The sequence below is a fragment of the Lactuca sativa genome, chromosome 5 (genome assembly GCF_002870075.4).
Source record: "Lactuca sativa cultivar Salinas chromosome 5, Lsat_Salinas_v11, whole genome shotgun sequence".
Classification (NCBI taxonomy): domain Eukaryota; kingdom Viridiplantae; phylum Streptophyta; class Magnoliopsida; order Asterales; family Asteraceae; genus Lactuca; species Lactuca sativa.
This window is the reverse complement of record NC_056627.2, coordinates 316,587,381-316,608,255: the sequence shown is the minus strand read 5'-3', so window position 1 is coordinate 316,608,255 and position 20,875 is coordinate 316,587,381. Positions and strand designations below refer to the sequence as shown.

General features: G+C 32.3%; 3 protein-coding genes and 1 long non-coding RNA gene across 5 annotated transcripts; 2 read left to right on the top strand and 2 right to left on the bottom strand.

Annotated features, from left to right (window-relative positions):
• The first annotated feature begins 713 nt into the window (after positions 1 to 713).
• On the top strand, positions 714 to 5,686 carry LOC111891742 (bifunctional protein FolD 1, mitochondrial). Of its 2 annotated transcripts, none has more exons than XM_042895436.2 (6): positions 714 to 872; positions 1,223 to 1,635; positions 1,745 to 2,067; positions 2,141 to 2,377; positions 2,456 to 2,623; positions 5,257 to 5,686. In XM_042895436.2, exons 2-6 carry the CDS (start codon positions 1,428 to 1,430, stop codon positions 5,431 to 5,433), a joined length of 1,113 nt encoding a protein of 370 aa, XP_042751370.1. In that variant the 5' UTR covers positions 714 to 872; positions 1,223 to 1,427; the 3' UTR covers positions 5,434 to 5,686. The 2 variants fall into 2 exon arrangements, with proteins under 2 accessions (XP_042751370.1, XP_023743579.1); XM_023887811.2 differs by having other exon boundaries at positions 715 to 872; positions 1,333 to 1,635.
• A 689-nt stretch (positions 5,687 to 6,375) lies between these two features.
• On the bottom strand, positions 6,376 to 9,515 carry LOC111891741 (uncharacterized). The gene is made up of 14 exons (XM_023887810.3): positions 9,073 to 9,515; positions 8,722 to 8,849; positions 8,498 to 8,630; positions 8,241 to 8,397; positions 8,039 to 8,158; positions 7,824 to 7,940; positions 7,655 to 7,735; positions 7,478 to 7,540; positions 7,332 to 7,383; positions 7,150 to 7,224; positions 6,974 to 7,021; positions 6,828 to 6,863; positions 6,659 to 6,733; positions 6,376 to 6,568 (listed from the first exon to the last, which is right to left on the bottom strand). Exons 1-14 carry the CDS (start codon positions 9,233 to 9,235, stop codon positions 6,503 to 6,505), a joined length of 1,314 nt encoding a protein of 437 aa, XP_023743578.2. The 5' UTR covers positions 9,236 to 9,515; the 3' UTR covers positions 6,376 to 6,502.
• A 1,246-nt stretch (positions 9,516 to 10,761) lies between these two features.
• LOC111891745 (uncharacterized) lies at positions 10,762 to 12,069 on the top strand. Its single transcript, XR_002850295.3, has 2 exons — positions 10,762 to 11,121; positions 11,527 to 12,069. It is a non-coding gene; the product is annotated as an uncharacterized LOC111891745 (long non-coding RNA).
• Positions 12,070 to 16,057: 3,988 nt separating this feature from the next.
• On the bottom strand, positions 16,058 to 18,864 carry LOC111891698 (probable serine/threonine-protein kinase PBL8). Its single transcript, XM_023887765.3, has 6 exons — positions 18,510 to 18,864; positions 17,989 to 18,332; positions 17,747 to 17,882; positions 17,129 to 17,265; positions 16,919 to 17,042; positions 16,058 to 16,842 (listed from the first exon to the last, which is right to left on the bottom strand). Exons 1-6 carry the CDS (start codon positions 18,565 to 18,567, stop codon positions 16,349 to 16,351), a joined length of 1,293 nt encoding a protein of 430 aa, XP_023743533.1. The 5' UTR covers positions 18,568 to 18,864; the 3' UTR covers positions 16,058 to 16,348.
• Positions 18,865 to 20,875: the final 2,011 nt, after the last annotated feature.

The following is a 20,875-nucleotide window of genomic DNA, read 5'->3' as shown; positions in this document are numbered from 1 at the left end:
GAGGCATAGGTATAAGATATGTTTTACAAAAATAATAGAAATTGGAAAATATAATTTTTATTTGTATAGAAATATTTGGCAAAAATAATTATAAACTATTGAAAAAATATATAATTATATGATATTTAAAAATAATTAAAAATTAATCGCTCTAAAAATCTATTTAAAAGCACTTTATATTAAGAGTTTTTGTTCTAAAAATTTTGAATTCATAAGAGCATCCCAATACTATTTTTCTTATACTTTATTTACTAATTTCATTTATATTTTTTTATTGACAGCTTAACACCATTAAAACATATAGCTTATTTTCTTATTAGAACATATAACCTATTTACCTTTTTATTGATTACTACTCTTGAAGCATATAACATATTTGCTTTGTTTTCTTGTAATATATAACGTATATACTTTTTTTTTTTTTTTTTTTTTTTTTAATTCAGAACCACTCGTTATATAATATTTTCAAGCTTTTTATAACCATGACATTAACTTTTTCGTATTAATTTTTCCGATGTAAATATATTTATTTTAAAATAATGTATTTTATTATTTTTAATTATTTAAAATATGATATGTGATTAAAAAGTAACTGAATGTTTTATAAAATATTTTAAATAAATAAAAGTAAATTAATTTTTGAGTTGCAATATGCTCCAATAAGTAGTTTGACAAGTTGACTTATTTTCTTGCAAAAACTTAAAGGCAAGTATTTGGCAAACACCCCAATAAACCTTTTTGTAATTCAACCATTCCCGTTTGAACCGCAAAACACTTCCCTTTCCCCCCCACCTTCGGCCCGGCCGCCGCCGCCGATTATAACAAAATCCAGCGATTTTTCTGTAAGAGATATTTTGGCTCCTTCAAATTCGGTAAGTTCCGTTTATTGTTTTAATTTCAGGCTCGAGTTTGAATTTCTAGTTACCGATGATTTTTATCAAAACCTTGAACCTTTTGTCAACTCCAAGATTGATATCGAACCAGAGTGACCTTCTTCGAAGGAGTTTATTTACTCTATAATGGACTCTGAGTCTCACTTTATGCCCATCTTACGCTGTATGAATTCGAGAATATCTTGTGTGGAAATGCCACCATGGAGTCATCCCTTGGAAACATGCTTATGCTTATGCAAATTGCCAAATTCTATTATTACCCGAAAATGAGATTTTGTAATTCGTGTAGATCCTTATAAACTGCTTTCTGCGCAATTGATATGAAATAGGCAACGTTGGGTGTTTATATCGGTTTCCATGTGGTTTTGTTTCCTCGCAAGCTTTTCTCTTGAATGCATAAGCTGCAACATTGATTCATTGTTATGCTGCTCTTGATTAGCCTCGTGGAGATAACTCAAGACTTCATAGAAGAAGAAGATGATGATGATGATGATGGCTAGTCATCTACAGTAGTATCAAAAAAGAAACAAAACAATGGCATTGAAAAATAAAGTGCAAAGTATTGTAGTTTCCTGGTGGAGAAAGAATCCCCTATTGTTATCCACCTCAAGGACTCTAAATACCTCTGCAACTGGTTATGATAACCAAATCCTCAAGTCTCCTCCTCTTGTTTCCCTAGATTTCCCCGATGTATGGACTTCTAGTTCTACCAATTATAATCCTCCATCGACCCACAAACTCGGTAAACAGATTATTTGATTAACTTATCCACTTGTCAAATTCAAATTTCATTCATATTTTTTGTGTTTATTACATCTTACAAGCTTCGTGTGACTGATATTTGAAAACAGGCAGTGATGAGAAGGAGATTGCTAGAGTGATCGATGGAAAACAAATTGCAGAGGAAATTATATCAGCAGTGGGTGTTGAGGTGAGAAGAATGAAGAAGACAATTGGTGAGGTTCCTGGATTGGGTGTGATTTTGGTAGGGGAGAGGAGGGATTCCCTAACATATGTTCGTAACAAGATGAAAGCATGTGAGGAGGCTGGATTCAAGTTTGACTTGACTCAATTTTCAGATAAGTGTAATGAAGATGAAGTTATTGATGCTATAATGAGGTTTAACACAGATCCATCTTTTCATGGTATCCTCGTGCAGCTTCCTCTTCCTCAGGTAATTCGGAAAGAAATAGCAAATTTACTTTGATTTGATTTTGTTGAGACTTGAAACTTGAAACTTGAAACAGCATCTAAACGAAGAGAAGATTTTGGGTGTGTTGAGACTGGAAAAGGATGTGGATGGTTTTCATCCAATGAACATGGGACACCTGGCGATGAGGGGAAGGGAACCGTTATTTATCCCATGCACTCCGAAGGGCTGTGTTGAGCTATTGATCAGATCAGGTGTGGAGATAATGGGAAAGAATGCTGTTGTCATTGGTAGAAGCAACATTGTAGGTTTACCCGTGTCCTTGCTGTTACAGGTGATTCTCTCTCTTTCTCTCTCTCATGGTATATACAGATATTATTAATTTGGAAATTTTAATTATTTGTGGGGTCAGAGGCATAATGCAACTGTTAGTGTTGTTAATGAATCAACATCAAACCCTGAAGAAATAACACGAGAAGCTGACATTGTGGTGAGTGCGGTTGGAATACCTAATTTGGTGCGTGGAGACTGGATCAAACCTGGTGCTGTTGTTGTTGATGTTGGAACTCATCCTGTTGAGGTACTTATAAATTATAATTCCTTAATTATATAAATACCGATTGAAAACATTTAGGCTATATTTGACAGACTAGCTGAAAACAATTGAAAAACTAGCTGCTAACTCATAAAAAATGACGCTAGTTAAAAACTAGTTGGGAAACGTAAATTGACATAAAATGGCATGTAGAAGAATGAGTTTTATTTATTTATTTATTTATTATTATTATTATTATTATTATTATAATAAAGGGTATATTTGTAAAAAAAATTTAAAAACTTAGTTTGAAAAGAATAGTGTGCAAAACAAAGCCTTAAGGTTGTTCGGAGTGGAGCTGCTTACATGGAGGCCATCTCCATGCATGAACACAACTCCCAACCTTGGTGGGTTGCGCGTGACATGGCTACAAAGACGGAAGAAGACGTAGTATTTGATTGGTGGGTCAATTTTTCGACTGTTGATAGCATTTAATAAAAAATTTATGTTTTTTATTTTTAATTTAATTTCTCTTTATATATACATTCATTTTACATATATTTTTCAAAACAAAACACACAAACTCTTTCAAAACAAACACACATTCAACAAAAAAAATGGATAATTTTTAAGGTTCAGTTTCTTCTTCATCTGATGACGAGTTGGTATTGCACACACTATTGTCTGCCACACAAGACATGGTTTGTGAGAGAGGCAAAAGTTCACACGACGAGAAGAATCGTAGAAAATGGATCAACCGGGATCGAGAGGCGACAAATGAACTTTTGGTACTTGATTATTTTGCCCCTGATAGTTTATGATCTATCGAAATTTAAAAAACGTTTTCGTGTTAGTAGAAATTTATTCTTACGTATAGATAGAGATTTGGAACGTAATTATGAAATTTTACAATTAAGATGGGATGCTAGAGGTAAACATGGTTTTATTACAATACAAAAATGTATGGCCGCTCGTAGACAATTGGGATATGGCATAGCCGTAGACGTATCAAATGAGTATTTGAAAATATAAGTATGTGTATTACCTAGGTGATAGGATATATCCAGAGTATGCTACAAATATCAAGTCATATTCATTTTTAGCCGATGAAAAACGAAAATTGTTCAAGTTAGCATAGGAATCCGCAAGGAATGATGTGGAACGAGCGTTTGGAGTCATAAAACAAAAGTGACACATAATCAAACATCTGGCATGAACATAGGATAAGGCAAAACTAGCGACGATGTTGACTGTTTGTGTTATTTTCCCATATGTGCTCAGCTAAATTGTGACGTAGATTGTGATGTGTTTCATGGTTTTGTATTTTCTAAAACCTTAGAGAAGTATGCTAAACTGCCAACTTGTATTACTGTAGGTGGATTATGTCGTTCCCGGTATATGTACAAATAGCTTTACCCTCTTATTTTATTGTCATGTTATGTAAAATAACACAAGCAGTCAACAGCGTTGTTAGTTTTGTCCTATTCCATGTTGGTGTCGGATGTTTGATTATGTGTCACTTTTGTTTTAGGACTCCAAACACTTGTTCCACATCTTTCCGTACAGATTCTTATGCTAACTTGAACAATTTTCGTTTTTCATTGGCCGAAAATGAATATGACTTGACAATTGTAGCATACTCCGGATATATCTCATCATCTAGGTAATACCCATACTTATATTCATTTCTATTCACAATGTATGACATGTCTGATGTTTTACCTTGCAAAATATTGTTAAATAACGGAGACGCTTGAAGCACATGCAGATTATTGTTGGACCCCGCCATACCAAAGAATGCATGCCAAAACTATAAGTCATGTGAAATAACCGCCTCTAATATAATAGTCGGGACCCCATGATCACCTCGCGTGAATTGACCACGCCACGCCTTGGGACAATTTGCCCACTCCCAATGTGTACTGGAAATCCATGTTTAGCTTGATGCACGACATACAACTGTTCGACATCACTTTTAGTCGGATGTCGCAAGTATATGCTATGGTAAAACTCTATAACATACTCACAGAATAGATATGTACATTTTCGACACGTCCTCTTAGACATTTTCAAATACTCATTTGATGCGTCTGCGGCTATGTTATATCCCAACCGTCTAAGAACGACCGTATATTTTTGTATCGTAGTAAAACCACGTTTACCCCTAGCATCCCATTTTAATTGGAAAAAGTCATAATTACGTTCCAAATCTTTAGCTATACGTAAGAATAAATTTCTACTAATACGAAAACGTTCTTCAAATTTCGATAGATTATATAAACTATCAGGGGCAAAATAATTACGTACCAAAAGTTCATTTGCCGCCTCTCGATTCTGGTTGATCCATTTTCTATGTTTCTTCTCGCTATGTGAACTATCAAGGGCAAAAATTATCCATTTTTTTGTTGAATATGTGTGTTTGATTTGAAAGAGTTTGTTTGTGTTGTTTTGAAAAATATATGTAAAATGAATGTATATATAGAGAGAAATTAAATTAAAAATAAATTTTTTTATTAAATGCTATCAACAGTCAAAAAATTGACCCACCAATCAAATGCTGCATCTTCTTCTGTCTTCGTAGCCATGTCACGCCCAACCCACCAAGGCTGGGGGCGGTGTTCACGCGTGGAGACCTTTCCACTCCGGACAACCTTATAATGGTTAAATTGGATGTGTAGGAGGAGGGGGGTTGTGAGGAAGGAGGTTATCGGTTGATGGGAGATGTGTGCTTTGAGGAAGCATCAAGGGTAGCTTCGTCAATTACTCCTGTGCCAGGTGGAGTGGGCCCCATGACTGTTGCCATGTTGCTTTGCAATACCCTTCAGTCAGCTGCACGTAAATACAACTTTGTTTGACCAGTTGGTGTTTGGGTTCACATTTTAGGGGGCATAAGATAACAAAGTTTTATGTATGTTGTTTAATCATTGCAAAATGTATATTCCATAATGGTTTTGGTTTAAATTAGGGAAGATTAGAATTTGTTTTGGACTTTTTGATGTCTATTCAGTTCAAGACCTGTAAAGTTTTTATATATGCTTATTTAAAACGCATACAAGTCAAAAAGTCTTACATTTTCCATCAATCAAGGCAATTTTTTGGTCTCTCTAATATGTATTACCTTTTGATGCCACTTATATCTATTTAGGACCACTTACTTATATCTTGCCTTTACTTTATATCTATTTAGGACCAACTGAAATAACTTTAGGTCAATCGAAGATATTTTTTTGACGTCTACCTATATCTATTTAGGTACTCTATTGAAACCAAAAGTGTTTTTAGCTCTGTTAAGATTTGTTTTAAGTATTTTATGTTATTTCAGAACATAATAAGGTCAATTTGGGAAATTAAGTTTTATATAAAATTATTTAAGAATATTTAGGGGACAGAATCAATTAAAGTCTTAATCTACAACACATGGCCTACTAAGATATACAGCCCAAATTGGCACAATTTAGGACTCAATTAAGACAAGTTAGGACCTACGAAGATCTACTTAGGTCCTACTAAGTGTATTTAAATATACTATTTAAGTCATTTTAGGTGTACTTAGATTTATTATAGGCCTACTTATATTTATTTAAAAATTATTAAGGCCTATTTATGTATTATCTAAAACCTTTAAAGTACATTTGTGTCCAGTTATCAAAAAAATTTCCCACGGTTAAACTTTTTAATATAATTTTTTTAAACAAACTAATTCTTTTTAACCTGTCTAAAATGTTATATAAGACCTTATCTAACCATATTCACGTCTATTTGGATATATTTATGAAAATAAAATTAGTTAAAAGTACTTTAAGAAGTATTAAGGTGAATTAGTACCAAATATGTTGTTTAAAACATGTGCACAATCCCTTTATGGTTTTTACAGATACAACTTGTTAAATTGCAAGATACATAATTACATATATACACCTTGCATTAATTGCACATTTCATCTGTTGATTCCACAACTGGTGCTATACAGTCCACCTTGTATCGAAGGGCCTGTTTGTTTAAAGAATTAAAGTCACCTATTTTATTCTTACTATTTATTTAAGTAAAATTTCAATCAATCGTAAATTATGAAACACCAACCTTTTTGAAGAACGTTGAAAAAGAATTATCCCAAATCAGTGTATACTTGCCACCCATGATTGTACAAAAGTTACCCTGCAACATAATTCATCAAACCCTTCCATTTCATTTCCAATGCTATTTATTAAAATGCTATTTATCTTTTCAAAAAAAAAAAAAAGTTACTTACTTGGTCAGACTCATACCGCCTATAAGGCAAGATTAGCTATATAAAATGAAACACATTAAAAAACCAATTAATAAAAAAAATACACGTGAGAACATATAATAAAAAAACAAATTTATAAGTGTTAATATGTGCATGGCTTAACTTACTGTTTTTTGTCCCGAAGAATTTGTGTATTCTATGCTGAATCCAATATTCTGTGCAACATTTCACATATCAACATCTGAGTAATTTCATTGCTTACTTACAATGGAAAAAGGACTTATAAAAATTATTTAGTTATTTTCAACTAAAAAAAAGTTGAAAATATATAGTAGATATGTACCATGCTAATTCTCCCTTGTGCTATGGAGAAATCCCAAGCAATGTATGAATTTACTGATTCCACATCCAATGAAACCTAAACGGAAAAAGAATGTAATTTAAGCGATAAAGTTTTAAATACAATGATAATATAATGTCAAATAGAAAAAAAAAGGAAACATTTGATATTGGGTAAAGAAATACCTCAAAAGTTGTCCCTGCGAGGACACTTGTTTCTCTATAGTCATCATTTTTACTACAAAAAAAAAATCATAATATAAAGATAATAAATCATTTCAATAATTCAAAATACAAGGTATATAAAGGACGATTTAAGTTTTAACACTTACGTTGCTTCTATTGCACCAGCTTCCTCAGCCGTAACAAAGAAAGGAGAATTTGCAAAAACTTCCCTATAAAAACATATACAAGACACTTTTCATCATGTACAAACCAATACCAATATGCCATGTGTCCTTCAATCAACACAAACAAATAAGTAAGAATAGAGAATTATTATTCATTACCCAATGAAACTCAAGAATCTTTCCAACTCAGACGTATAGACATTAATCGCTTCTTCTAACATAGATATTTGATGCTTCTCCCTGGTTATTATTATAATTTGTAAATGAAAATCAAATCACTTGTTGTATAACTTAAAAACTAATAAATAAAAAGAATGATGAAGCTCACAATTTAATATCTTGAAAGCGTAACCATGACAAAGAAATGAAAAGGCGAATATTAAGCACCAAATTTGTAAGGGCATACATAGGGGGCCCATACCGATACCTCTGTTCCTCCATTGGCCTAAATATGTAACAATTTAGCAACTCAAGACCAGATTTTTATAATTTTTTTTTTAAAAAAAATATTTTTATAGAAAAGATTAAGAAATACATATATACCCTTGATCATCATTTATCTGCTTTACAAAATCCAGTAGAACCTGTGGCACACCTACTAAGTATTTCACAACCGTCTTATACACACCTGCAGCTGAACCCAGTTGAGCTAATTGTCTTCTCCTGGACACAAATATTTTTATTATATAATAATAATAATAATAATAATAATAATAATAATAATAATAATAATAATAATAATTACCTTTCCATTTGTTGATGCCATAGGAGAGCATATTTATCGCGTATGGATCCACCAGATGTTACAATTGCATCTACTTGAGCTTTTTTATTCCTCTCAGAGCGCTCTCTTTGTTGTCTAATTAGTGCACCTCGAAAGTCTTGGGGCATATATGTCATAACTGTTGCCATTTATTTTTATAAAAAAAAAAAAGAGAGACACATCAAGATTTGAATATCACCCCATAATTGGAAAACAAAAAAGGCTCTGAGAATACTAACCTGTGTTGAACACATTTTCAGAACTCTTGGATTGAAAGGATTCCAAAACCTTCAATATACCTTCACATTTATCTTTAAGCTTTTTAAGAAGATGACCAAGCTCAACATCTTCGGGTGTGGACTGATCTTGAAGCTGATTTTTAAACAAACAGGAAAACTCTTTTGCTAAATGGAACTAAATTTAAGATGTAGTTAACAAGAATTTAAAAAACTTTGATTCTCACAGATTTTGGCCAATGAGAGCGTTCTAGCAAGAAAATGATTTCTTCAATCTGCTCTCGATTTTTCCACATATTCTCATCAATTTTATGTGGTGGCTGCATCTCCACTTCTTTTAGCAACAATCTTTCTCCTGAAGTCAATGGACATTAGGGTTTTATGCACAAGCAAAAGGGGCACAAAGCCTAAATAGTACTTATAGCATCTCAAGAAAAAAAAAATCCTAATTGATCTTCTAACAAGAGACATACCCTTGTTGATCTTCTATCAAAAGCCATTTTACAGTATTACGAGTAAGGAATTGTGAAATTACATGACAGAAAACGAAAAAAAGCGAGGGAAATAAATAATCGAACCTTCTGGAAGCGGAAGGGAAATCTTCCGCAGATGATCGGAACAGGTGTGAAGCTGTTGGGAAAGGCGGGAAACGTCGTCGGAAATGGGAGGAAATTGGTGTTTATCATAGTAAGAAGAAAGAAAAGCTCTGGTTATGGGAAGCATACCACCTTTGGAAGGCATTCTAATTGATAATCGATTGATCACTCAGATCAGGCTCTGCTCTGTATATAACTAACTAGTGCTGCTGCATTGATTCACTTTGTAGTATGCAAAATTCATCGATCTTCTTCTTCATCCGGAAAGGTATAATTATTTGTTGGGGACTATAAAGTAATGAAATTTGAGGATAGAGAAAAGAGAATATCCTGAGTTTAGAAGAAGATCCTTGCTTGGTGGCGGTGGGTGACGAAGGAAGAAAAGGAACCACCAACTTTACCGTTACGATTCGGTGTTTCCATTCATTTATGTTTCTTTCGAAGTTGGTTAACTCAATCACCATTTATTTTCAAAATTTCACTTTTTCCGTTTTATTAAATATTATTAGTACAAACTACAAACTAAACGTCCAAAATACAAAATAATGTTCCTTCAAAATTTATTGTTTGTTAACGATCAATCATACAAGCATTATATTTCTAGTAATATTTTTTCTATAATTTAATTTTCTAAAACATAAACCATTGTATGTAGAGAAAAAGTGTAAGCGTACGAAAGCAACTATTTGTTTTTATTTTTTTTTAAAACACTATCCTCATGATAAATTGAAATCATCTTATGGTAAATTTAATATTGTTGGGATTATTACATGGCATTTGAAGCGGAAAAAAAAAAGAAAAAAAAATACAAAATCAATAAATAAACTGGATAATAATGACTTATGTATTTTTTAAAAACAAGAAAATTTGTAAGGTATATGATTTGAAGCATCGCCTAGTAGGGGTTTGTTGAAGTTTTTTCATTAAATCAATGTAAAAGAAAAACTTGTTATAGTAAAGTTTTTTCAATTCGTTTTTATATGGGCGTTGTATAAGTTATATCTATAATTAGTGAATTAAATTGAGCACAATTTTAAAATAAGTTTAAATAAAAAAGTATATCCAACAGTTAATATTTACACATATCATAGTGAAACTTACATTAATCGATTCAATTCAAAATGATCAATTGGATTGGATATCTAATTACAATTGGATTGGATCGTTTTCAAAATTTCAAAATCAACTTGATTAGATTGGTTATTGGATAGGCTTGAAAATCGAATAGATAATTGAAGCAATCCAATTATATTTTATATATGTCTCTTTTAAAGTTCAAAATATCATATTTGTCCAACTTAATTTTTTAATATTATATTTACTCTTCATAAATCTTCAAAATATCATATTTATCCAAATCCTTTTTTATAATGTTTTTAATATTTTATAATCATTTTTATAATTTAAAATTACTATAATAATTAAAAAATTTAACGATATTATCCTTACGTCTATGATAATGGAATGTGAACTTCTAAATTGTTGGAATGTCGTCCTCTTGACAAACAAAAATATTCATCTTCAACCCTCTCTATGGAATGTATATTTTGATTGTTTAGTTTTTTTTTTTTTTTTTTGATTATGTTGTAGATGAAGGATATTTTAGATACTACCATTGATATTTTGATGTTTAAAAAGTGCATATACGATATTTTGATATTTAAGAAGAGCATATATGATATTTTGATGTTTAAAAAGGACATATATGATATTTTGAAATTTTATGAATGGTAAATATGATATTTAGAAAATTTATGAAGGATAAATATGATATTTAGAAATTAAATTTGGTAAATATGATATTTTGATGTTTAAGAAGGGCATATATCCCGTATAGAATATTAAAACAAAACTTTCAAATTCAAATTCAATAAGTGATAAAAGCGTTTATATTGGGCTTTTATATTCAATTTTCAGACTTTCTACAGCTCTCAAGTCTCAAGTAACCTAACGACTAACGAAAAGAGAAGCCTCTTGCCGCCATTCCTGATCAATCTTCCCCTCCTGCTTCTATTCCCACCGGTAACTTACGTATGTTTTCTCTTCGACAATTTTTCATATATCCATGAATCGTATGTTTGATTTTGCTCTTGACTCTGTATGTGTGATTTTGGTTCTCGTCCTCTATTGTGATCATCCATACGATGACCCATTAAGCATTATTGCTTTATTTAATTACCCATTAAGCATTCCGGTCTGGACCATTTTGCCCCTGGGTTTCTACACAACTGTAACCGGGCTCTCCCCATCTCAATATAAATTGATAAACACAGGCCACATAATGACCATTTTGACATTGGAGTTTCTTTTGTCCCACTGTAGGTTTGATATATAAGCGCACTTTAGGAGTTGTAATATATGATTCTTATGAATAACTATTATTCAATTTGTATTAGTTTGTCTCTTATTATTATTCCTTTGTTTAATTATTATCAGCCAACATCAATGTACCTGATCTCACCGAACAATACCAGTGGGTCTTAATCAAGCAGAAAAGAGTTCCAAAGAAAGCTCTCAACTTAAACCTGTACAAATGAAACGTAAGAAAAGAGAGTCGTCTGGAGCTATTATAAAGCTTCTGGAGTTTCTAACTCAATAAATTGCTACTCAAAAACGTGTTTTAGAAATATTAGAGTCAGATTTCTCTTCTATCAGCCAAAGCCATGATTTTGGTATAAATGCAGCTGTAAATCTGATTAACCGAATGGTGGATGATGAAATAATGACACAAGGGAGCGAGTTGTGGTGCTTTGCAATGTGTTTATTTGAAGATGCAGTGAAGAGGGAATTATTTATAAGTCTTCCAGATGATGATGGCAGATTGGCATGGCTGAAGTATAAGAAAGACGTTGGCAAATAAATTTACTTGTTTAACATTTCATTACGATCAGATTAAATTAGTTTTGTTTGTTTATTTTCATCTGGATACTTGTTTAGTTGATTTATTTCAATTTTTAATGCTACATCTATGATTTATTATGCCTTGTGTTTTAATGAATTATAAATTTAATAATATTCCTACATATTTTATGCTTATAACAACCAACTTTAATAGGTACAAACACTTAAATGTATATTGAAAGAAAGAAGAGGAAAATAAAACTTTATTTTTTACAGTTAATATTGAATTCATGCTCTACAATTGGCATTGCTTTTGAATACTTTTATAAGTATATATACAAGGTACCTTGTAAGACATCAACTCAAATAGGAGTGGTTCGGATGAAGGAAATTTTAAATGAAAATCCAATTGAAAGTGTTAATGCATTTAGAATGCATCCAAGTGTGTTCATGAAGCTCACTCAAGAACCTGAATTAAATGGATTAAAGTCAAGTGATAAGATGTTAACTGTTGAAAAGTTAGGGATATTAATTCATATACACACTTGCAATAGGTTTGTCTAATAGAGATGTTGGGGAGCAATTTCAACGATGTTTTAGAGGCAATAACTTATCGAGACAAAATTTTCAACGATATAGCACGTGATATTATATGACTAAAAATCCAACCTTTTAATTTATAGCATTGCAAATCAAAAATGATAAAAGATATATGTCATATTTTAAGGTATTATATTTCTATGTTTCTTTTAATTTGTTTAATAGCATAAGTCATTCTTATTACTTGTTATTATTATATTTTTTAAATTGAATTTTAGGATTGCAATGGATGTATCAATGGTACACACATAGCCGTATGCATCTCTGAAACTCAACAGTTACGGTATATCGATAGAAAAGAGATACCAACATTTAATGTAATTGCAACTTGTGATTTTGACGTGTGTTTTACCTTTGCATCTATTAGATGGGAGGGGTCTACACATAACACACGTGTTTTCCTTCATGCGATTAACACACCATCAATGAATTTCCTAAAACCACCTGAAGGTAAATTATCATTATTATCTTTATTATTTGCCTAATATGATATAAATAACTTTATTATTATTTTTTTGTTCACCAATTTAACAAGTAAATATTATTTGGTAGATAAAGGTTATCCACATAGAAATGGATATATTGTTCCATATTTCAAGACAAGATACCATCAATATTAATTTAAAAACGACCCTCCAAATAATATGCCAGAAGCTTTCAATTGTTCTTATTATTGAATGGTCATTTGGAATCCTGAGAGTCGATGGAAAATACTCCATCGAATGCCTAAATTTAGTGTGCAAACTCAAATTGACGTTATTATAGATATGTGTGTCCTGCATAACTACACTCATCGTAACTCTCAGCAAGCAACAGTTTTTTATTTCATTGAACTATATCTAGATTGCATACCACATGATGAACCCCATGATGTTTGCAATAATGACATATATTGCTACTTTAACATGGAATGCTCGATGTTGATACTTTTATCAATAATTTTTACGTTGCAATATGACTATTGAAAATTATAGTTTAGACAACCATTTTTTTTATTTATTATGTTTTACGGTTATATTTGAAAAGTTTCCAATTATTTTTATAAATATTCTAATTATTTTCAGCTAGTTTTATCAAAATTGTTTGAATTGACTGAGTTCTAAGTGATTGTGGCATGATTTAACGATAACATACTTACCAAACATCAAACATATATCAAATAATGATGAACTTAATACTTCATTCAAGAACACAAATCAATACCATTGAAGTATTTAAGAAGTAGTAACACAGTTGCAAAAATAACAATAAAATATAAGCTAGATAGGGAGTTTCCCAATAAAAAATGCTCATTCTCTGCAAAAACAAGTACAGTCTCATTATTATCTATACTTATACTTTGAATAAATATATGAGAATTAATCTAGAAAACATGAGCAAATGTTCTGTGTCACATGTACAAGTTTTGAATCTGAATGTCAGGGAGAAGCGCAAGTGGTGCAGTTGCAGGTTTTGGGGACGAAAGCACACACACCGAAGGGCTTGTTAGGAAGCTGACAGTCTATGCCAAAACAGCACGGCATGTTTGTGCAGGTGGTTGGATCGGAGGCCATCACACAACACCTGCACATCAAACATACCTGAAACGGCCCAAGCATCCTCCGGCCACCCTCCAACACCCTGTAACTGTAGTCATCCACCGGCACTGGCACTGGCACTGGCACTACTACATGATGTTCAATCTCCGATGAATGGCCATGGGTTTTGCAGATGATCGGAAGAAGCAGCAAGAAGAGGATGCTGTATCTGGCCATGGCTCCGATTTCCGTTAATTCACACTTGAAACTTAGAGAGAGTGAGAAAGAGAGAAATAGAGTATGAATGAGTTTTTAAAAAAAATAAATAAATAATTATATGTGGTTTAGAAAGGTCGAGGAAAGAGGGTGATGAGGGAATCTTGATGGCAATAGCAGTCTCACTGTAACCCAAGATGTAGTTTGCCTGGCCTAGATGATGCAATGTTTGTTTTGTATCGCATCATGCATGTTAATTAGAGCATCATAATTCATAATGCATAACCTTTTTTATTTTACTTTCACATTTTCCGAAAACTTTTTTGCAACAAAAATTAACTTACATAACTCTACTGGTACTTAAAAACCTTTTTATATGTTTTTTTTAATACTTATTAAACATTTGAATTCGTTTATTTGAAATATTTTATTAGATCGCCCATGGTTATTGGCCTCTTCTAAAGTTTAATTGTTTTACCCCCATCAAATTCTCACCAACTTTAAATAATTAAACCTATTATTATAAACCATCAACAATCGGTCATCATTTTCAAAAGTTTTTTAAGTAACTAATTTATCTTCATTTTTGAGAAATATTTTATAAAATTTTCTCATTTAATTTTTTATTTTTAAACTTTTCATCTTTTTGAAATATTTTATAAAGCTCTCATTTACCTTTTTATTTTTGAATGTCTTTCATCATTGTGAAATGTTTTAATTATAAAATTTTCTCATTTAAACGCCTGACATAATCATAAATAGAAATGTTAGTTGATAATAAAATTTAATGAAAAAAAATGTTGTGATACGGGTATTAAAAAGATAACCATGTCGAAATTTCAAAAGTTTAGAAAATATTGAAATTATTATGTATATAATTATCAAAATATAAAAAGGGCAAAAGTATTAATGTTCATACAAAAATGACCATTAAACTTGTGAATTTATTTTTTTATAACCAACTTTGGAGTCATTTGCAATAATGACCATCGTATCCGAAATTTCATTTTAAACTAACTTTATGTTACATTAAAATTATTCTTTATAACAAAAAAAAAACTGTATTTTTCACATTCATGTTTTAGATTTTAGACTACGCATTTTGGGAAAAAAACTGTATTTTTCATTTTTCATATTCATGTTTTAGATTTCAGACTACGCATTTTGGGAATTTCAAAAAGAATATTAAAAAAAAAAACTTTTTCAGAAATTTCAAGGCCATGTCCGAAATTTTAACCAAAAGTTAAAGAAACAACTAAAACAAAGTATCTTACCATACAAATGCACAGGGAAATGTCATTTTGTGAAACTAAACATTTTAGGTTCCAAGGTAATGAAATTTTTTAAAATTGTTTCATGCAAATGAGAAAATTGAATATTATCCGGCCAAATCGAAAATGCCCGTTTCGGATTTGATCCTCATTTCCCTATCTCTTCCATAATAATAATATTAGTCACTTTGTAAGTATCCCAAACAAAAAAAGTTAAATATAATTAGATGAATAAATGAAATATCACTTAACAAATGCTTTAATTGTACAAAACATAATACCCAAACAAAAACTGTTTAGTATAAAATTGACCAAATAAACTACCCTCTTCGTTAGAAGTTAAAAACCATTTCACCGGATAAATAACCCCCCACTAAGTCCTCCATTGTCGATCACGTTGTCACTAGAAACAATTACTCCAACTTTCATCTCTATTCATTTTGTATTCATCCTCATCGACATGTCAAACATCAATACTTTCCAAAGACTCTTTTCTGTGAACCAAGCACATAACAACATGTCTTAACAAGAAAATTTTTAAAAAATAAATAAAACCGCAAGTACACGATTTCACCATTTTTCACACAATCATTTTCACACACACACACACACAAACATAACAAAAATCTCAAAAACAAAACCTACATCATACCATCACCATGACACCATGTACAACCATCATCGTCTCAAGTACCAACGACTTGAAAACAAACAAACACCACAGCAAATAAAATTTACAAACTACTCTTCCAGTAACAACACAACACAACACAACACATATTTATAATAATATAAATAATACGTCTTTCATATTCATCTGACCCGACAAGCAGGGGGTTGACCCGGGGAACAATTCGGGTTAGCGGATCGACACCCAGCACCCGCTCCAACAGTTTGAACAAACTTATGATGCATCTGGTAGTTTCCAGTAACAAGATGATGACGCCCAATTATAGGAGATATGGAAGAAGAGACTACTTCATTTGAACAGCTGCTACTACTACTGGTTTGTAAAGGCTCTAAGGTTTCCACCACATCGCTCATTAATGGTCTTGCTTTTGGGTTTTGGCTTAAACAGTAGTAGGCTAAACTGCATGCTTTTTGTGCTCCTCTGACTGAATATTGACTTTCCAGCCTTGGGTCAATGATTTGAAGGAGTTTTCTTTTGTCGTTTAGCTTTGGTCTTGCCCAGTCAACCAAGCTTTGTTCTTTACTTGGTCTTGTTTTGTCAACCGACTTTTTTCCTGTTAAAAGTTCTAGAAGCACAACTCCAAAGCTGTACACATCACTCCTAGCTGTCAGATGTCCTATCATATAATCATCACAAATTTTTAAGATTTCAAAAATATATAATAATAATAATGAAATTATAAGTTAAAATACCAGTCATGACATATTCAGGAGCAGCGTAGCCATAGGTACCCATGACTCTGGTTGATACATGGGTTTCGTCTCCTTGTGGACCCGCTTTTGCAAGCCCAAAATCGGATAGTTTAGCTGTGTAATCCTGTTTATTTGTTTATTAATTTACATTTACACATATTGATAAAAATATTTAAGAAAGAGAAGAGAAGAGAAGAGAAGAGGAGTTACTGAATCTAATAAAATGTTGGAAGTCTTGAAGTCTCGATAGATTACAGGTCGTTCAGCATTGTGAAGGAAGGCTAAACCTTTTGCTGCCCCAAGAGCAATCATCATTCTTGTTGGCCATGATAATGGCGCACTTGTTTCTGAGGATTTCAATCGGGAAGGGTAAAATAGTCATTTATAATTTAGTTTATGTATAGTCGTTTGTTCTTTAGCCCACTCACTAAGAGCTATCAAGAACCCTATTTCCTTAAAGATATTTACAATAATGCAACTAGATAGATCAGTATTAGCTTTACATGTTTGTGATCGGAGTACAGACATGACAAAATGATAAAGCACAATTAAACTGTTAAAAGGGCAAGAAAGACGGAACAAATCAGATGTAATCAACAATTTTGCCCTAGGTGCTAAAACATAATGAAGGGATGCAACCCATACATCCCCCTCCCTATCACTCTTAAGAGTTCTAATACAGTAACCAAGAAAGACATGTTATGATCATTGTTGGTATTACAGCTAGCAGGGATGCAGATGCCATGTATTTGTTATGCAGTAATGAAGTTAAGAAAAAGGGGGTTTTGACATAAAAAAAAGATATATATAATGAAGGGAGTTACATACTTCGAAAGAGGTGATTCTCAAGGCTTCCTCGAAACATGAACTCATAAACAAGCAATCTGTGGTCATCTTCACAGCAATACCCAATCAATTTCACCAAATTGGGATGTCTGAGCTGACCAAGGAAATTAACTTCAGTCTGCAACACGAAAACACCATTACACATATTGATTAGAATGGCATAAGGAAGATAAAGCAAAACAAAGAGCTTATTGTTGCAAGGACAGAGAACTAGAGGAGCTTACAAGCCATTCTCTGTGGCCTTGAAGACCTTCCTTGTTGAGAACCTTAACAGCAACAGGAAGAGATTTGAGACCAACCCTAACATTCTCGTCAATATAGCCCTTGTAAACAGTCCCAAAACCTCCTTCGCCAAGAATGTAATCGGACCTAAAGCTCTTGGTGATGGTTTCAAGCTCAAACAGCGTGAAGGCAATGACATGAGTATATAAGAGCGAGTTATTTCTTAAATCCTCAATAACGTTCAGATTGTTACGAGGTGTGGAAGGATCGCTCAGATCCGAAATTGACCGACTATGCTTCTTATCCAAACCCTGATGTTTACCAGATATCACCTGTAGCTGCTTAACTGTTCCATTTTTAATTCCAACATATGTTAGTTGTAATTATAGAAAAATGCACATTGACTTGAAAACGAAGCAACAAAATGCACAATAATTTCAATTTTACGCCAACAATGAAAAGGCGACCTAGATCTGGAAGTAATACTGAAAAGTAACACAAGTCGTCAAAAAGTAAAAGAAACCTTGATGATGAGCATCTGAAACGACAGCAGCTTCTTCGCGAGTACCGCAATTACCCATATTGTGCGAATGTAGCAACAGCAGTAGACGTGGATGAATATATGGCTGATCGTATCGTGCAGTATCTCATTCTTCGCCCGGACCTCCCCCTCCTCCTCCTCCTCCTCCTCGCCGCCACCGCCGCCGCCCAACCTCCGTCCTTGTGCTTGGGTTTCAGCAGATGTTAATTTGCTGGTGTGATTCCCGAAATGCAACACGCTGTCGGTCAGTCTCAGTCGCCTCTCTGACTCCAAACTCACTCGCTTCCACCTCTTTCCTTCGTTATCATCGTCAAATTACATCTACACCCCCCTTTCCTTTTCCTTTCCCGAGTAAAAAGATTTTATATAGATATTGTTGTTTTTTTTTTTTAATTAGAACAAAAAAACATAAGAAAAATAATAATACGTCACTCCTTTTAGATTTTAAAAGGTTAGTAAGATTTTTTTTTAAGAAAACATTAGATGTTTTTATTTTATCTGTTTAACCATCTAAATTGCACATAATGTCCCATCTTTATTCTAAAAATCAATTATATATATATATTTTTTAAAATTATTATGTCCATTATGCTTTTATGTTTTTTGAACTTATTTTTATCGAAAAAATTAATATATCAAAATTATAATTTTTTTATTTTCTATAAAAAAAAATCTATATCAATGTGTATCGATGCCAAACAACAAAAATCTGGGTTTCTTTTGAAAAATCATTCGTTTTGGTTATTGCCAAATGTAAAACCCCACAAAATAGTATATTAGTATTTGACATCTTGATTGAATATTCTTTTTGGTAGGTTTGAGCATCTTGACCTAATTTCTTGAATCGAATCGGTATCATATTATATACACTGGTTCAGTTTTACAAATACTCCTACAAAACCAGACCTTTCTATTCGGTGCCGATTTGGAACCAATGTCATCCCTAAGTTCAAACTAAACTTACTTTTTCAAGTCGAACCGGCACCAACCCTATAGTGGTTCGGTATTGGGTCCTAGAAATGTCCCTAAAAATTGGTACCCCTGTTAACGCGCCGTCATAAACATATTAAGCAAATAAAATTTCATTGTTGGTTATACTAATAATATAGCACAGTAAAGCAAGGTCAGATCCTCAGGGATACAACCTAACTGTCAATGCCTTTTTGCATCAGGCATATCCTAGTCAAGAAACAGAAAATATAAAAAATGGTTTTTTGAATTAAACTAAAAACTAAAAATTGCAGTGAAAATAAACTAAAAGAAAATCAATAATAAAAACGGTTTCAGCTATGTTGCGACTTTCCTAATTATGCAATCAGTTCAGATCAGGTTATTCAGAATGTGTTCTATCTAAGCTGGTACCGAGAAAAACTAACAAACTCTAGTATAATCTATTTTACCTAATTAGTTAACCAAAACAAGCTCTTTGAATTAACCCTAACTTTTTATTTTTCAATTAAACAAGCTCTTAATTAAATCAAAAAAACAGTTTTATAATCTGTGTAAAATTCCCAACAATACCCAATACTTCTCACAAGATCGAAAACGTAAAGATATGATTTTTACAGTTTATATCAGAGTTAAATTTCAAATACTGAACCAATCTGATACTTGTTACTTATTATTAGTTGACAAGAACAATTATGGATTCTATTAACTAATTAACTGGAATGATAAAACCCTAGTTAGGTGATCAGACTAATATGAATTAAAAATTAAACATTCATTAAGCTCAAATGTAACATTCCGAAAATCATAGAAATTTAAATCTTTCAAAACAACCCATTAACCATAAAATGTTTACAAAACCATTATTTCATAAGTATAATCATAATCAGAGTATCTCAACATCCAATATCATAAAAAAAACAGGAAGTTGTGCAAAATCACGTCTTCGTTTTCCCATGATCCTCCGAAGTACTTGAACAATAAACTAAAAATGTAATCCATACCATCATAAAACATAACAAACAAGAACATGCAAATATGAGCCTTCAGCCTGACTGGACCGCCTCGTAGGGCCTACAGCCTATTTGGATGATTCTTTGGGACTTCGACATGACTGGACCGCCTCGCAGGGCCTACAGCCTATCCAGACTGCCCCAAGTATCTTGGCCTTCAGCACAAAGCATGACCGACTGAGCCCAACCACAATATGTCGACATATGTAACAGACAAAAAGAAACACATATCCAACAAATACAAATAATCATACAGATCTACTAATCAATCATATAACTAGCATAACAACATCCTATAAACCAAGATACATAACCTAGTGGGTCGGCATTGGTGCCTTCGACCTACAAGTATGTTGGATTAGGTGTCTAAGCCCATAACTATAATTG

Excerpts from the sequence above, each read along its gene's own strand:
- LOC111891742 (XM_042895436.2), top strand. The coding sequence starts at position 1,428 with ATGGCATTGAAAAATAAAGTGCAAAGTATTGTAGTTTCCTGGTGGAGA. Across the intron at positions 2,068-2,140 it reads TGCAGCTTCCTCTTCCTCAG|CATCTAAACGAAGAGAAGAT; the intron begins GTAATTCGGAAA and ends AACTTGAAACAG. Across the intron at positions 2,624-5,256 it reads TTGGAACTCATCCTGTTGAG|GAGGAGGGGGGTTGTGAGGA; the intron begins GTACTTATAAAT and ends TTGGATGTGTAG.
- LOC111891741 (XM_023887810.3), bottom strand. The coding sequence starts at position 9,235 with ATGCCTTCCAAAGGTGGTATGCTTCCCATAACCAGAGCTTTTCTTTCT. Across the intron at positions 8,631-8,721 it reads GCTCTCATTGGCCAAAATCT|CTTCAAGATCAGTCCACACC; the intron begins GTGAGAATCAAA and ends TTTAAAAATCAG. Across the intron at positions 6,734-6,827 it reads GGCGGTATGAGTCTGACCAA|GGTAACTTTTGTACAATCAT; the intron begins GTAAGTAACTTT and ends ATTATGTTGCAG.
- LOC111891698 (XM_023887765.3), bottom strand. The coding sequence starts at position 18,567 with ATGGGTAATTGCGGTACTCGCGAAGAAGCTGCTGTCGTTTCAGATGCT. Across the intron at positions 18,333-18,509 it reads TTCAGATGCTCATCATCAAG|TTAAGCAGCTACAGGTGATA; the intron begins GTTTCTTTTACT and ends AAAATGGAACAG. Across the intron at positions 16,843-16,918 it reads TCCTGAATATGTCATGACTG|GACATCTGACAGCTAGGAGT; the intron begins GTATTTTAACTT and ends ATTATATGATAG.